Source organism: Passer domesticus, chromosome 1 (genome assembly GCF_036417665.1).
Source record: "Passer domesticus isolate bPasDom1 chromosome 1, bPasDom1.hap1, whole genome shotgun sequence".
Lineage (NCBI taxonomy): Eukaryota > Metazoa > Chordata > Aves > Passeriformes > Passeridae > Passer > Passer domesticus.
The window spans coordinates 85,468,370-85,486,106 of record NC_087474.1 but is presented as its reverse complement, the minus strand read 5'-3'; the positions used below and the strand labels follow the sequence as shown (position 1 = coordinate 85,486,106).

Here is a 17,737-nt window from a genome sequence, read left to right as displayed (position 1 = left end):
GTCACTGAAGTAGGCCATTAATGGGCAATGAAAAAGGAGCAATGCCATCATATTATATATTGGATTACACTATGGTCTACTAGGCCATTCTCTCAGAACAGTGTCATTATCTATATCTATCTATCTATCTATCTATCTATCTATCTATCTATCTATCTATTGCTATGAAATTAAATCTATATGAAATCAGAATCACTTACTATGCAACCAGATGTCATTACAGTGTTGGCCAGGCACTGTGATGATTACCACCAGAGAGGAGACCCTTTTTACCATGGATATGAGGACCAGTGATCCTCAGACAGACTCCCTTACCATTTGATGTATGGATGTTTCTGTGTCCATGTTATAAGAAACTAGCCAGCACAAACACATGTTAACACAGAGTCCTAGAATCATGTATATTGGGAGACCTTTAAGACTGATGAGCTGAATGTGACCTCCCTCTTTCCACTTTAGTCAAAAAGAAAAGTGCCATCAAAGCCTTTTTCTGCTCTTCTGTTCACTGTGTACCAGGCAGGGTCTGTGAGCAGAGCATGACCACAAAAGTCTGCAGCTGCAGGGAACACCAGTTCACAGGCTGGTTGTTCCCTTCCCAAGTCACTGCCCCCGATCCTGCTTGCTCCTGAGGACAGGAAGTACATATGTGGTCGGGGGACACTGACTGGTTAGAATGTGCTGGACTGTCCTTATGCATATGTAAATTCAGTGAGCCCTGAAGAAAGTCCCAGATATAAAGTGAATTGAGATAACTATGGTGCTCTTGGAGACAGGTACTCTGATATTATTTTGAGCCACAGGCAGTTTGCAGCATGGCCAACATCATTGGCTGGGTTTTAAAAGTACCACAAAAGTTGCAAGTACTGAAAAAGACAATATTTTCCTCTCTATATTTGCACTAATGAGTATTTCAACTCATGCTCTATAAGGAGACGTTATTTGTCATAAAATGAATGGTACAAAATTCCTAGCAATCGAAAAAATAGATAGTAATGCAGAGAAAACATAAGGTAGATTAAAAAAAATCCTAAACCTAACATGAATTTAAAACCACTGCTACTTTTTTATCTATTGCTTTTTATGTTCCTACCATGTAGTACAGCCCTATCAAAAATTAAATTTTTACTTAGAATCTTTTAAGTAAAATGGATGACTTAGGAGAAAATGTAAAGGACATTTGGTTTTGATTTGTTATTCTGTTTCTCCCTAGGAATATGTGTCAGCAGCTACATGAATCATCTTTAATTTCAAGGCCTTGAAATTCACCCTGAGGATTCCCATCAGAAAGAAAGGATCTTCAGAATGGAAAGAAGAAAAAAATTAAAATACCACACCATTGCGGCTGTCATTTGGCAACATCTGTTACTTGTATATTAATTGAAAATAAATTTAAAAATATCTTATTAGATTTTTACAGGCAACCTAATGCAGTACTGGATGAATACAGTAGATAACCCATAAAAAGGATTTGTGGAGGTTAGGGCATTCCTAAAGTCTTGCCAGGTGGAAAAAATTCCCGTGAAGCCAGATTAATCCACTATCAAATGAAATGTATCTGCGGGCATTTCACCTCTTGTATGGTTAGCTGGTCAAGAAAAATAGTCCATGTATCTCAATGTTTGTTTTTGATACATAAACCAGAAACAAGCTCCTGCACCAGGAGGCCATTCGTATGAGAAATCAGAATTTATAACTCTTCATATCTTTATAGAACAATGTATCCTGAGAGAAACACATGGATGGTAAATATGTATCACCCTCTTTTCATCCTGTACCAAAAAAGTCACAGACTAAGCAACTATATTTAAATTTTATTTTTTAAAATAATTCATTTTACATCTGCTCTTCTCTGAAAAGAAGCAACTCCAGAAATTGATGTTTCAAAAATTATTAGAATAAACAGATGCTGATTTTAGATATATTTGCTTAATTTTTTTCAGCAGTCCAGATTAAAAAATCCATTTGCAAGATCTTTACCGTGGAAAACTGTCAAGAAAAAAGAAGATTCTACCTCAAGAAAAACAGAAATACAGAATTTACAAGAATTATGATTATCCAAAACCTTTGTAAAGAAACAGAATTTTAAAAACTGTTACACAAGTCAAATTAATTTGTACCACAAGTGCTTCATATTACATGTTACTCACTCTTAGATTCATGAATTAATGGGATATTACCTGAACAAGAAGATGGTGTGATATGTGTTATTGCATTTTTTAATGCGTTGTATTATTTCTAATAGCTCAGCATACATTGCAACTGCTGTTTATCAGAGCATTTTGAAACTCTTAGACAATGTACTGCACTACATAAATCTGATGTTAGGAGAAAAAAATTTGAGTACTTTTAAAAAAAAGTATTTTACATCAAATATTTTTAGAATCAGAAAATGCAAGAATTAATATATATTATTAGGATTATTGAGAATCTCTTGGGGACAGTATCATACCTGAAAGAAATTTAATCTACTTACTACAGCAAGAGGATTATAAGGAAAAATCCAGAAGCATTATTATATAAGAGTGCAAAGTTCTGTTGAAAAACTTAAAACTTTGTTTAATTTGCCTAATTTAAAGCAGTATTCTATATTTATTCTCTTCAAAAGGGCAAAGTAAACCAGAAATTTACCAAAAAGTTGTCCACTTTGAAAATGAAGGATTCCTCTTTAAAGCACATAAGAATATTTTAGCAAATGCAAAGGAGTACACAAATTAACACAATTTTATGTTCTTTCATTGATGCAATTATTTTTACAGATGATTTTTACAGATCCATTTTGCTATTAAAGTAACTTTTAATCAGAACTGATAACAATTGAATTAAAGCCTGGACTTGGGAAATCCATTGAAGTGGAAGGTTCTATGCTGTGATACTCACCATTGCCATTTCAAGTTGAAGACAAAGAAAATAGAGAAAACCTCATCATAAGAGAGATTTCTGAGGAAGAAACAGCCTTAGTTTCTGAAGTCCCTCACTGTATTTTCATCTTCAATTCAAGTAAAGTGAAGTCTAACTTGACATGGTATTAGATATACGGGGAACTGTTACATTTTCTGTTTGAACACTTTTAGATGCAATCTATTGATCTAAAATGTATATCTTGAAAGAACAGTTTGGGAGAGAATAAAATCTCATTTAATTTACCTGCTTCTCTTAGGATTGCTCCCATGACAGCTATATCTGCTTCTGGGACTGCAAGTGCTTCACCAAATTCCATACAGGTTTCTACTCTTGCACCTTTCCTAGTGTTAGATAGAGTCGAACCTTTCCTTGCAAACATCATAGGCATGCTTTGAAAATACTACATAACAGAAATACTGAGAATTAGATTAGGAAATAGGAAGGAAATAAGAGCCAGCTAAGGAAACAGAAAGAGGATCAGCAACTTTAGAATACTTTAATATTTAATCATGGTCATAAATATAATAAAAATGGTCGTGCTTTAATCCTGAAGAGTGTACCATGAGAAAAACAAGACAAAAGTATGTGAAAAGAAGAAAAATAAATACTTCCTTAGGGACCTAAATTATAGACTGCAGACAGAGCTTCACTCCTCTGCAATGGGTAGTGAACACAGAGCTGCTTTTGCCTCTTCTATAGTAAGAATTTTCAGGGGCTTTACCTAATGCTTAAAATATTGCAAAAGGAATGTACTGACTGCAAATTTGAAAAGCTGGGAGGTTTGTTTTTAACTGAGGGATAGATTTTAAAAATGCTTTTTAAAATGTGAAGAAAAACATCTGCCTTATAGAAGTTTGTTGACAACTTGCAACACTGTCAGGGCACCAGCGGGGCTGGCCGCTTCTAGGGCCCAGGTGACAAGGGGTGCTAGGATGGTGATGGCAGGACCTGGCAGCCACAGCTGGGGTCACTGGAGCAGCCCCAGTCCCAGGCCTTGGCACCTTTTTGGGAGCAAGGACCTGGGGACAAAATACAGACCACCTCATCCAGGCTGACACATGCTGACTAATCTAATTATTAAAAAAAAACCCAAACCAAACAACTAAGTCTTATTATCATTCACAAATGAAGTCAGAGTATGTAGGTGTAAGCAAAGATAAGCAAAAAAAAAAATAAAAAATTAAACAGAATCCTCTACTGGAAATACAGTTACAGAGTCTCAGGAAGTCTGGTTATAAGTCTCTCCTAAATTTTAAATTAAAAAATTTGATGGCAACTCACAAAGGCAGTTACAAAGAAATGAATTTGCTGGTTACTGTGTTTGATCAGAGCCTATCTTCAGTCTTAGAGACCAGGGAATGCCTACTTGTACTGCTTCTGCTGCTGCTCCTGGGCTTGACATAGTTGGCAAGAGAATGAAAACACACTGTGGAGCACATTCAGAAAAGATGGACACCACCTAAGGGAAATGGACTAAATTTATTACAAGGCTTCCCGTTCCCCACTCGCACAGGCATTGATGGTGGGAAGGTGGCAAAGTTGAATATTGAAGAGAAGAAAAATGCTGTCACACAGTTGGAAAATGTTGAATTTCCTGGATAGATCACAAGTTTCTTAGTGTTTTCTAAAATTCCTTTATTTTTCCCTTTCTTGTCAGATGTGAACTGACAGTCCCCAAATGTTTTGGTTATCACTGTAAACTGGTGTAAAATTGGTTTATATACACGTTGTGCTTCTTTATTCATGTAGATGGCCAACAGATATGGAGGTTTTGTTAATTTTATGAAGTTTTTGTTCGGTTTTTCTTGGGAAGCCTCTCGACTTCAGTTGGATAATTTTTGCTCATTAAGATTTCTTGAGGAGCATTATCTTTATACATATTTTTGGGCAAATCATTCTCATCATACTAGTTTTTTGTTCTGTATGGTTTATTACAAGGCAAGATGTTATCATACACATTTATTCAAATTGTAAATGAAAATGCATGCATTGTTTTAAGAGATGAGACTGATGGGAAACCAGATGAATACATATTTATTGATCTAATGTAGATTATTCATTAATTCTGAGACTAGCTCTGTTTTTAAACCACAGAGTTGATGAGATAAAATAAATAAATTAATAAAAATTCTGTAAAAGAAAACAGTACCCTCAATTGGTTGTATATTTATAATTTCCCTTTCACATGTCTACAGCTACTGGTCTTGTCCACTCCAGTGTGAATTAGTCCAAAATATCAAAACATGAAAGACAAAATGTGCCCTTACTGAAGCTTATTATTAAAGCAATAACTTTATTCATACAATATATCTGAAAAAAACCTCCAAAAATAAACCAAAAAACTAAAACAACATAAACCAGAACTGCAAGGAATTAGGTCCTTTAAAAATGTATATAACTAGGGTATCACCAATCATAAGCAGACTTTTTAACAATAACATACTAGTAGATAACAGCCCCTAGTATACAACCTCAATGACACTTTGCCTCATTTTCACTGCCACTGCAAAGTTCCTTTGTCGCCTTTGACTGCATTCTGAAAATATTATCCTCAACTATAGAAATATCCGTAACAGTTTGTGAAAGGGAGTTTCCAGTTCAACTGGAAATGGGAGATGTCAATCAAGAAGGAGAGATAAGTATTAGGATGCCCCTGTGAAGTTCAACTTAATGCCTGGTTCTGTATCATCATTTAATTTCCCTAGCCAAAACTTTACGTGTGTGTGGGGAGAATTCTTTTCAATGCTTTGGTGATTATTCTAGCACTAGAGATGTAAATAATAACCCCTTGTCTAGAAAAAGGACACCTATTAGCTGAATTAAAGGCAATAAAGTCACCATCTTACTTCACAACTATAAAGACTGATCTGTGAAAGCACTGCCAGCATGTGAACTGGGGCAGAGCCTTTTAACAGTCTAGTGCATCAATCTTCTCAGTCAGTGTCCTGATTCTCATCCCAGCTGAGCTAAAAATTACAGTAATGTATTATTTGCTTTAGGGTGAAATCTTATTCATTCCCTTTCCCTAAAGTTAAACACATTTTCTCACACATGTAATTTTCATACTTTGTTTGGATGAATAATCCTTCTATGTTTAAAAACAGAGAACTTAAATTATTGGTTCATATCTCCCTTGTGTAAGGTTCAAAGACGCAGAGATAAACATGTGTTTATAAAAACAGTTCTACTCTAGAAAAACAGACATTTTACAGGCACTTGCAATGCAATATTTTTCTCATGTCAAGCTTTTTAAATCTTTCTAAAAGATATAGCATGATATTTTAGATCTTTAAAATAGAGCAAACTCCTTACAGCACTCAACACCTCTGAAAATATGTGAATGTCTGGAAGTATGAAAAACCAAGCTCATCAAAGATTAAGATTAGGAACCTTTTCCAATGTCTAATACACAGTAAAAACAAAGACTTTAAATGGTGAACAGAGAGCAATTTTGTATCTAAGAGAAAGACTGTGGCAACAGAATCCATCCTATATGATCACGTGTGTCTCACTGCTTTCAGTTCAGGATCTTCAGTCTGATAACACAAAGAAAACCAGTGCTTCCCCTGTGTGCTGGTCTTGATTGGGATAGATAATTTTCTCCACAGCAGCTGATATGGTGCTGTTTTGGATTTGTGACACAAACAGTGCTGATGACATGGGGATGTTTTAGCCTTGTCAAGGAGTGTTTACAGCAACATGGACTTTTCTGCTTCTCACACCACTCCACCATTGACAAGACTCAGGGTGCACAAGGAGCTCAGAGGGAACACGGCTGGAAGCTGGCCCAAGGGACATCCCATGTCACATGAAATCACAATCAGCAAGAAAAGTGGGGAGAAGAAGGAGAAAGAAAGGGCAATCAGAGTTGTGACGTTCGTTGTCCCTGGTCACTGTAATGTGTGGTGGAACTCTGCTTTCCTGAGGAGAGCTGAACTACTGCCTGCCTATAGGAAGTGGTGAATCAACTCCTTTCTTCCCTTTGCTTGTGTACATGACTTTTACCTTCCCTATTAAAATGTCTTTATGTCACTTGCATCACTCTTTTCCTCTTCCCCCACTGCATTGTGTGGGGAGTGAGTAAGAGGCTGTGTGTGGCTGAGCTGTCTACGAGGCTTAGCCCAGATTAAGACAACAACATTATGTTTTAAGTGGAAAAGCATGTTTGTGTATTTACATATGAAAGATTAAAAATATATACATATATAAATAAAAGCAAGTCTACCAACAAAAGGAACACAGTACAGTAGTTGTGGTTAGGAAGCCAAGATGATATTGCAATCTGGGAACTTGCCAATTTCCAATTAATAGCTACAGAAACACATGTGGTTTCCTTTTTTTTGGGGGGGGGAAGTGTGTGTAAAATTTTTTTGTTTGTTTGTTTGTTTTTGGGTTTGTTTTGTTTTGTTTTGTTTGAGAACAACTTGTGGTTGAAGAGCACCAAAGATGTTCCAGGGTATTTGTTCAAACCACCAGATGGGGAAAGAGTAACAAACAGAAAAACAAAAAAAAAAGCAAAAACCAAGGAATAGCTTCGTCTACTTCTGAACTCAATCTCCAAAACACATGGTTCATCTCATAGGAGAAGAGAAACAAGATTAGAACATCAGGCAATCTTTTTTCCCAGCTTGTCTACCTCCTATGCTTGTCCTTTTTAACTATATGATGGATGCTGGGAGACAAAGTGTTGGTAGATATCAAACAAAGATAATACACTGCCAGAACACTGTTCCTGATGAATGAATAATCCATCTTGTGCCCTGCAAAGCCTGCTCCACAAAGTTTCTGGAAGTGGATGCCAAAAATTGCATAAGGATATATAAGAGGGATGATATACCACCAATATCAGTCACCCTAAGAGAAACTGAGCTAGGTTGAACAGAACATTCTGCCCCTCCTCTCTGTACACTTTCAATTAGCAAAGGACTTCCTGCATTGTTTTCATGATAATGGAAAACAAGGTCTAAGTAACAAGGTTTTTAGTTGTACCAATGCTCTCACAAAGTCTCTAACTGTACCAAAATGGAGTGCCCAGAAATCTAAAAGAAGGAGTAGATCAGAAGCATCTGCTGTCTGATGGCCTAAATTATTCTTCAAATGACTCTTGGGAAACAGTGAGAGTATATCAATATTTTGAACACAAAAGAAAACTGTGAGAATTAAGTCCATTGTTCAGAGATTTTTAAGTGTCAAAACTGTAGGTGTAGAAAATCCAATATTTACTTTAAATTGAAAGCAAAAGACATTACAATATTTACTCTTAGCTGAGAGCTGACAGATGACACTCTCAAGCAAGTGTTCATGACAATATTTTTAGATGATGCACATATTTCTGTTCCTTCAGGAATGGAGAAGTGCACCATACAGTACCTGGTGGAATTAGAAAAGCAAGGTAAGACTCTTTCAAATTTTGAGTTTGAATTCCTAGTGATCCTCTTGTCAGTGAAGTGCAGACATTTGAAAAGGTCTACACTAGAGATGTAATTTCTGTTACAACATTTCAGAAATTCCTTGAGGGAAATCAAACCTATGAAAACATGAATATCAAATACAGTTATTAGAACTTCAAGATAAAATTTCAGTACCTATGCACAAAATAATGTTATTTTAATCCTACACACTTTTAGAAAAATGTATCACTCATTACAATAACTAAACTTTCAAACCGATTCTTCACTGTGACCTCCCTGCTCACAGTGGGAATGAAGTTGGAGTTTTCACCAATAGCTATAAATAAGTGCTCTGCAATGCAAGCACATGTAAAACTCTAAAATTTCATCACAAGTATTTATTTATCTAGCTGAAGCAGAAAGTGTCATTAGCAAAACTTTATGCTTGACAACCCTTTTGGTGAATAATTTTTTCCTAATATCTAATCTAAACTTTGTCTGACCCATTTGTGGCCATTTTCTTTTCTCCTATGACTTGTTACTTGTGAGGAGAGACAGACCTCCACCATGCTACATTCTACCTCCTTCCAGGCAGTTGTAGAGAGCAATCAGATTTCTTCTGAGCTTCCTTTACTCCAGACAGGACAACACCATCTCCCTCAGCCACAGAAGATGTGCTCCAGACCCTTCACCTGCTTCATTGTCCTTTACGCACATGGTATCCAATTACAGTTTAAAAGCCCATCTGCAAAAACTGTAGATAGATGAGGCTAAGTTCACTGCAAGACCTCTACAGGAGCCTGGGAACTGGCTGTGGTGTCTTAGTCGTGGATTTTGGGGGTTGTCATAAGATATTCCTTCAGAGCAGAAGCATTCAATTTATGTAAGATACTGCTATGGCACTGTAAGGTCATTTAAAAATTATTGGGGCCTCTGAGCAGCAAGCAATGAGATAACTAAACACCCTTTATTTTCATATTCACTTAGCAGTCCAACGTAACCTAACTTGCATTTCAGTAGGAAATGACTAACTCCAGTAAACATGCTCATTAAACAGATGTCACTATGATATCTCAACAAAAAAAAGTAAGAGTTCTTCACAGGAAAAATAGGGATGCTTGTTCAAGAAAGTGGCAGGAATTGAATTCTGAAATTATTTTCTTAAGTGATATGATTTTCTATGTATGCAGGGACATAGGGTCATGGAAGATCTTATCATTATTTCAATTACAACAGCAGATTTTTATCTGGAATACCATGACAGGCTGTTCTACTAAAGCATGAAAACAGTGCTCTTCTTTTTTGAATTGGAAAGTTTATTCAATTTGTCTTTATATAAATTATAAGGAGATGAATTAGGCCTTAATTCATAAAAAATTAATAATTGATATGTCACCACCAAAAGAACTTTGTTTAAATAGATTAATAATTTATATTTTTAAGTCATGCTTATTTAGCAGTATTAAACTTGAGAACAAATTGATAGACATTATATTTTTCTTGTTTTGCAGAGGAGTACACATGTAACTTTAAAATTACACTCTAATTATTATAATGCCAAAAACCTGCCATTCCCATATAAACCATGGCCAAGAACTTCAAAAAATGTGTAAGAATAGTTACAGATGTGGACAAAAGTCTTGAACTTCCAGGGTGGGTAATTGGTGTTTATGAGGCTCATGTCTATGTTTGGAAGCATCTATTCAGCCATTGACTGTATTTATTTGCATTTGTATTGTGCTCTCAGTCAGGAACCAAACTAGATAATCAGTGAATAGGTAATTTCTTGTAGGGATCCTTGAAGCTATTGTTCATATCTTGTGAAGACAGAAAGCAGAAGGAGATTGACCCTTGTCTCCCACTTCATGATTACCCTGGACTAATTTGCAGTGACATTTTTTGATAAATAGAAATACATATTTCTTTACTATTTAACATCTTAAAGTAAAACAAAACAAACAAACAAAGAATCTTATACATGACTAAGATCTTTGTAATATTTTTGCTGCAACAGCAGAACATTATAAAGACAAATACAAATATCTGAGGGTTTTTCCACATTCAATGCAATGACAAATGAGTTTTCTGTCCTGCCAATGTCTACACTTAAATCCAAAACTGCAGTGAATGGAGGTTTTATCCCTTATTTTATAACAGTTGCAGTAGAACTGCTGATTTGAAAATATATGCCCTACACACTGCTTCACTCTGTACATGTGGTTCACAAAGACAGATGTACCTGAGAAGAGCTGTGTGGAACTAACATACTATGTGGTATTCACATTCTCTGAACAGAGAAAGACATAATTCTCTCTCCCAGGATGTTTTCTGGGGAAGGCAATGATAAGCGCAGAGGAAGAAGACAAAACAAGTCTTGTCCCTACTTGCTGCTCATGTTGTTTGGCACATGTGGAATGTGTTATGGAGATTGTGTACTGAAAGGAGTTTGTTAGCTAAGACTCTGCTGATGGTTGTTTGGATTGATTGGCCAATTAGGTCAAAGTGGTGTCGTGACTGTCTGGAGACAGTCACAGTTTTTCTTTAGTATCATTATAGTATAGTTATAATATAGTATTAGTGTAATATAATATAGCTTAATAAAGCATTTCTTCAGCCTTCTGAAATTATGGAGTCAGAGCACATTATTCCCTACGTAGGGGTCACCCTGCGTTGATGATACACAGATGCAACACGCAATGAGTGACATGCAAATGGGAAGCTCAGCACTCAAACAGAAACAGCACAAACAGCCGCATTCTTCTCCAGCTGACCAGAAGGAAGGACGATTTATAACTGGAAATATACTCACAAATGCAGCATGAATTGCTCCCGTAATTTGCCATACTTGGTCTATCCAGTAACCAACCCCTTGGACTTGGCGCCATCTGGACATCCAATTCTGGGGCCTTCAGCTGCCCTCCAGCTCCAGGTACAGATCTTTTTATCCTGGACATAATCCCACATCTCCACTCAACCCAGTACACTTATTGATCCCTCACAGCCTTACACACTGAGTACATCCAGTAGCAGTACCTGGACCCTTGGGCCCTCAGTTCCCAAAGCCATCCAGCTGGCTCCTGGCTCCCTGGTCTCCTCTTGCCTCATTCACAGAGATACACAACTACAAACAGGGCTATCAAACTACACACCACACAGTTGCTCTAGATTTGTCTTGGCACTTCCAACAGCTGACTCCTGAGCTTTCTGGTCTGGACTTTTGGCCAAATGGATGTCCATCACCGAAACCACTCATCCAGCTTGCTGACCCCATAGTAACACCATACTGGCATAGACACCCATGTAATACACGTACAGTCTGCATTTTCCAGTTTGCTGACACCAGACACACACACCAGACCCCTTTAACTCATTGTCCTGCTCCAGCTGCTAGCACTTAAATCTCCAATCACACATGAATGCAAGAGAGAGACCTTTTACTCAGGAAATGGAGCTGGAAATGGAGCATAATAAAACACAGAACAGATTGCTGATCCAGGGCAGGGCATGGCCAGATAATAGTGCTGAGCAAAGCCTGTTTGCATATGGCTGGCCCCTTTTATCCTCTTACCTCTCCATTTTCTCTTGCATTTCTCTCCACACTCCATCTCAATCATCCCTTTCCCTGTCTATGGTCCTCCCTCTAGAAATCCAAGAGTAAGTATGTATGATTCCCATTATTTGCATTTCATAATGTGTCCCATAGGCCTGTAATCAGTAGCTTTCTCAGTTGGAAGGGTGATCAGGCCAGTGTCTCCTTTGGATTCCTCATGATGGGTTTCAGCCCTGGCCCATAGGACTTAGGCTGTCCTAGGTCAACCCTAGGAGGAGCTGAGGACCTGGGCTATTTAGGGCAGAGGGTTTTACTCTTCCTGCACTGCTCGTCTCCCCCACTTTGAGTGTGTGGAGAAAAGCCTTTTATCAGATAAGCTGACAAAGCTCTTCTGGCAGGAACACACTATTTTCCTGCTTCAGAGTTTGTAATTTGGTGCTGTTCCTTTATTATACTTTAAATGTATGAATTCCATAGCCTTATTCCATAATCTTATTTAAACTATTCTAACCTAAGATTCTAAAAATCCATATCCTTAAAGTCTTCAGATATTAAGTTGTTTAAAACCAAGTATAGGCAGTTCTAAGCTAGAAGTAGCAGTCTTTTTAACATGAGTGTTCACACTAGAGCTTCATATCTGTTTCTCACAGCTTTGAGAAACTTTACTGATCATGATACCAGATCCTTAGGCTACATAAACAACATTCCGTCATGAATGTCAGGACCTTTCTCTTTGCCTCTTTTGGACCTCCTTTGTTGTAAAGGAAGTTTGTGCATGTAAGTGTAAATTCAGAGACTTCCAGATAATGTATAGTTAAGCTGGAATTGAACAATTGAGGTATTAGGAAAAAAAAGCCACAGAAATGCTTGCAAATTCAGAAGGGTGATGTTTTTAGAAATGAGTATTAAACCCCAAAAATTCAAAGTGAAATTTTATAGTGAAAAATGCTATTCATCAAGACTTTCCCATCCTTTCCAATATTCTTCTTCCCATTTCACCATGCCAAATTAAATTAACTGCTATTGTAAAATTATAAAAAGGCAGCTTATAAAAGCAAAAATCTTCCTCCTGTTTTTTCACTGTTGCACTATTTATCTCATTTTCACTTTTTCATAGACTATGGGATCAGAATAATTTTTATATTCTATACAAATATCAAAAAGAGTTCAAGTTCATAAAGTGTTATTAAATCCCTGTCAAAGCCTAAAGCTGGAAGAGTGAAAATACACTACCATCTGTTGTTTCATTATAACAATACTATTTCTTGTGTGATAAAGACTTGATACAGAGAATATCCATTATGATTCTTCACTAACTGAATAGCAGCTCCAGACTACAAGTTCTACACCATTACAAAAAATAAAAAATGCAGGCCATTACTTCAGAGTGACTAAATAGTTTTAGAAATATGAACTAGTTATGTTTCTAAGGGCAAGGGGAATGTGAGGACTGTACCACAGATTTTCTATTCTAGGCCTTTCTAACATGAGCTCACAAATTTTTAGAAAATTATAGGTTGAGGCAGACCTTCCTCTGGGGGTCACGGAGTTTGGTCTCCTAATCAAAGCAGCACTAACCTCAAAGCTCTCTGAGATGGCGCAGAAGCACTTTTGCTGTAGTGAAACCAGGGTACACCTCCAAGTACCACAGAGACCAATGTACACAAGCCAAGAAATTTAAGTGCAAAAGCAAATCACAAACTAATAACAACTCCCATTCCTAAAAGAGATTTCTCCTCTCTTTAAATAAAACAGTTTGGATGCATTTTACATGACTTAGACTTTGTGAAAAAGGAAAAAAAAAGGGTGATGCATAGAGTTTAAGCATAAATATTTCAGTTCATTCTACTTCTCAAATCATAGAATGAATTTTCAGTTAAATGGCAGTCCTGCAGTTTTATTAAAAACACAAATTATAACAATTTATATTGGCACAAGTGTTGAAGCACACATCCAATAATCCTCCCAAGCCTATCCTTCTGACAAAACAAAGCATCTAAAATCATGCGTTAGGCATACTTGAGTCACTTCCTAAACAGAGGCTTGAAAAGATGAAAGAGTGCTATTGCAGTTTGGCTGAATGGTTTACATCATGACATGATGCAGAATTAATTCTGTTCACAGCAGGCTCATTTCAGTTCTCAGCAAAACATAGCAACTTATAAATTTCATAGTAAATTAAGAAGCAGCTTACAAAATCACTAAGAAAAATAAGTCCACATATCTGCATTGTGTACATTGCCTTTCACTTAGCAGACTTAATTAACTGCAACATAATAGTTAAATCATTTCAACAGAAATAAAAAATACCCACCTGTTTTGGGGTCAACAGAGAAATATGGCTGTCCCTGGAGAATACTGTACACTACTCTGGCACTGTTTCCATATGTGGGGTCATCTGCATCTGTAGCTGTCACCTGTAGAACAGATGTACCTGTATATACAGGAAAATAAACATTAACTTGCAATAAATAAAGTTTTCAAAAAAATAATTTCAAATACATTAAAATAAAAACCTCTGAAGTCCTCACATTCTAAAACTGAGAGATTAATTGCATGTTATCATCACATATTTTTTAAAGGAAAAAGAGATACACTAATTTGAAAAAAATTGTGTATATATGTGTCAATTGATTACACACATGCAAACTTAAACAGAAATTACAGAGATGTAAATATAAACAGTAATTACATAGCATGTAATTACAATAAAATAGTAATTACAATAAATAGTAATAACATGCATATTTACATATGTTTACACATATAGGTCCCAAACTTGTATATTGACTTCTAAATAACACAGGTTTATGGACTTCAGGATTATCTTCATCCACAATACAAATTAATGTTCAAGTATTAACAGTAACTTGCATAAATGAATAAAAGCTGCTAAATGAATAAAAAATCTAGCTATTGGAAGGCATCAAAGATCTGAAAATGAAATAACTTCTAGAACCTAGTTGGGGATGCAAATTGGAAAGATGAGTTCAAAAGACTTTTTTTATGCTAGTAATAAAAAACACTAGAAGAATAAAATCACAGTTTCTAGCATATCACTAGGTGGGTTTAGTTATGAGTAGCCCTTTTGAGAAAATAAAATGCATAAATACTGCACAGATAGAATGGAGACAAGTCATTTTTTCATTTTAGTGTATTTTTCAAGGCATGAAATAATGAATCTTTGCTATCACTGCCAAACACTTCCCATAAGAAATCAGTAAGTGTAAGATTGTGAGTTAATATGGGCTCAGACTTCATTCTCTTTGTTTATCTTTATGTAGACACAGCTTTATACAGCTTCCTTGGTCCAGCATTAAAATACTACAGTAATAACAGGCTACTCTCACATAACTCTGCAAAATCTGAAAGCAGATTCTCATCTAAATTAACCACTGAGGTATCACATCGACTCTGAGGTGTTCAATTCACTTTTAGTGGAGAGGAGAAGTGTGTTTGAATTGAAACCCTTGATCTCCTCCATTTTTTACACTTTGATTTTCCTTACAGAACTATTTCAGAGAATGCTAACTAGATTTCTTCAGATGCAACTAAACCCGGAGATGTGCTTTAGCAGCACATCTGATTTATTCTGACTTCTAATAGGCACGTAGTCTCAGAGACCAGGCAAGAGCTAATCTAAAATAAGATTTCACAAATACATATGGCATGGACATCACTTTCTCCGTTCCAGTTATTCAGCCTCTTAGATCAATTTCTATTGCACAGAAACATTTGTTAATGTGCACACCCTCAGTATGCTCTTGACTTAGAAGTAAGTAAAGTCATGGAGTCTCACTTCAGGTGAAGCAATCTAACCATGCAAAGCTTCACAAATTTGGTTTCTACACTCTTTGAGAAACTCTTCATTCACTTTTACCATGCTAACTTGGACACCAAGAGCTGCTGTTTGTATCTCTACTGGAGATTTAGTAAAACTGTATGCAAATGCTCTGCAGTGTGTTCTGGTCTCTGAAAAGTCCAAGTGTATACAGTCTCGCAGAAAAATGTATTAACAAACGAAGTATAAGGTTACTTGGATGACTTTGAAGTGGAGTATTGTAATAAAATCAAGCTGGAGCTAGTTGTATGTTCACAATTATTCAGATGTTAATATTATAAGTAACAACTAAATTACTAAACTCTGTGTTTGTGTTCATGTAGAAAGGTAAACAAATGTGAAAGAAAGTTTGTGTATTTTTTCTTAAAGTGTTCTAGAAATCAGTTCAGGCCTATTTATTTGCTACCTAAACACAGAAAAAGAGGTCACTTCCAGGAACAGACATTTCCCCCTGCTAGTCCATGATATTGAAATGCTGTAATTTGTGTAGCACAGTTTGTAAATAATTTCTAGCTTGAGAGGAACTTGTATGGTTCAACCTTGTGGAATCACTGAAGATTAATAGGTTATGGATGCAGAATGATTTTATTTTATTTTGTTGATGGGTAAAACAAAAGCATATCCATTCAACTGGTATAGTCAGTCACCTACCAGAGTTTACTATCCAGAATGCTGGGCAATCTCTGTACCTTTTTGTCTAGAGTTTTCCCTTTTTCCAGGAAAACAGCTACCAACAGTCACCAAAAGTTACCAAACAGTGTGAGTTTCCACTTTTCTCCAGAATTCTAGGAAATCAAGATCGGTCTTGAACTCAATAAACTCATGTTTGGCTATTTCAGAAGAAAAAAAAAAAATAATCAGAAATATTGTGATTTCATAATCCTCTCCTTTGAAGACTTTCTTCTCTCTCCTTATTTTAAAAGAATCTTAGTGCTTGTATAACCCATTGATGTGCTAGAAAAGAAACAGAACCAGCGAAAGGCAGCATCTGACGTAAGCAGCTGACTGGTCATTTTAACATGAATGGAATGCCATTGCATCCAAAAATTTGCCACAGTGATTTTCTAATACAACTATATCTCTCTCTCAAGAAACGCCTAATAATAGCAATTTTGTATCAAAGAGTGGCAAAGTGTTCTCTTTCTACCTAAAAGAATCCTTAGGATCTCAAATTTTAACTCAACCTCCCACCCTACCTCTCAAACTCTCATTCAGTGGAATGTAGCACTTAGAAGCTTAACTTCTTCACTGTCTCACACAAGCACACTCAGCATTTTATAAGATATCCCCATACCAGCCTTTTGCCCCACTCTTGCCTGATTTGCTGAGCACCGAGGAAAGGCAGCTTGTGAAAACTGCATGTTAGAAAGCCTTCCAAAAAAAAAAAAAAGAAAAGAGGGTACTTTTACCCTCCAACCACTCCTTTCAAAGTTAGCATCATTGAGGTTCATCTGCATGGCAAGAAAATGACAATTCTGGGTACATTTATATCATTTAGATGCAGCAAAATTTTTTGTTGTTGAGCTAGGTGTCATTAAGGATTTAGATAGAGAATTACAAAGTAGTGCTCTCTTGCTATTTTAAATGTTAAAAAGTCCAAAAAAAAAAAGAGTAATCAACTACAAAAGATAAGGGTCTAGTTTCTCTGGACACCACAGGAGAGATATGAACATCAGACCTATACCTTCTCTTCTTCCTTTACTAACTTACTGTGAGAGTTCCGGTCAAGAAAGTTTTGCAGTGAAGTAATTTTGTCCCTCCAGTTAGGAAATAAAAATGAAATTTTTCCCCCAAATGGAGTCTCTGCTTATTCAGAGTACAACTAGCATTCCATATACATTTCAGAGCTTACATTTTGGGCATTCTCTTTTCTTAATTAATGCTTTCTAAAGAGCTGTAAAACATGTCTGTATGCTCTGAATACCACTTTGTATGTTTTGTCTTTTTTTTCCCCCCAGTATTAAAAAAAAAATTATTCAATTGGGGAACAATTATGTATTATGTAAAAAAATGTATTTTTATTTCAAAATATCTCCATTTGGGTTTTTTTTAGTT

General features: G+C 36.2%; 1 protein-coding gene across 12 annotated transcripts in view; it reads right to left on the bottom strand.

The window, feature by feature from the left end:
• CDH18 (cadherin 18) overlaps positions 1-17,737 on the bottom strand; it is a 499,122-nt gene that overhangs the window by 107,136 nt on the left and 374,249 nt on the right. For all 12 annotated transcript variants that reach the window (XM_064427840.1, XM_064427851.1, XM_064427862.1 and 9 more), the window contains one exon: positions 14,156-14,275. In XM_064427840.1, the coding sequence (XP_064283910.1) occupies positions 14,156-14,275 (120 nt within the window). The remainder of the gene's footprint in view (positions 1-14,155; positions 14,276-17,737) is intronic.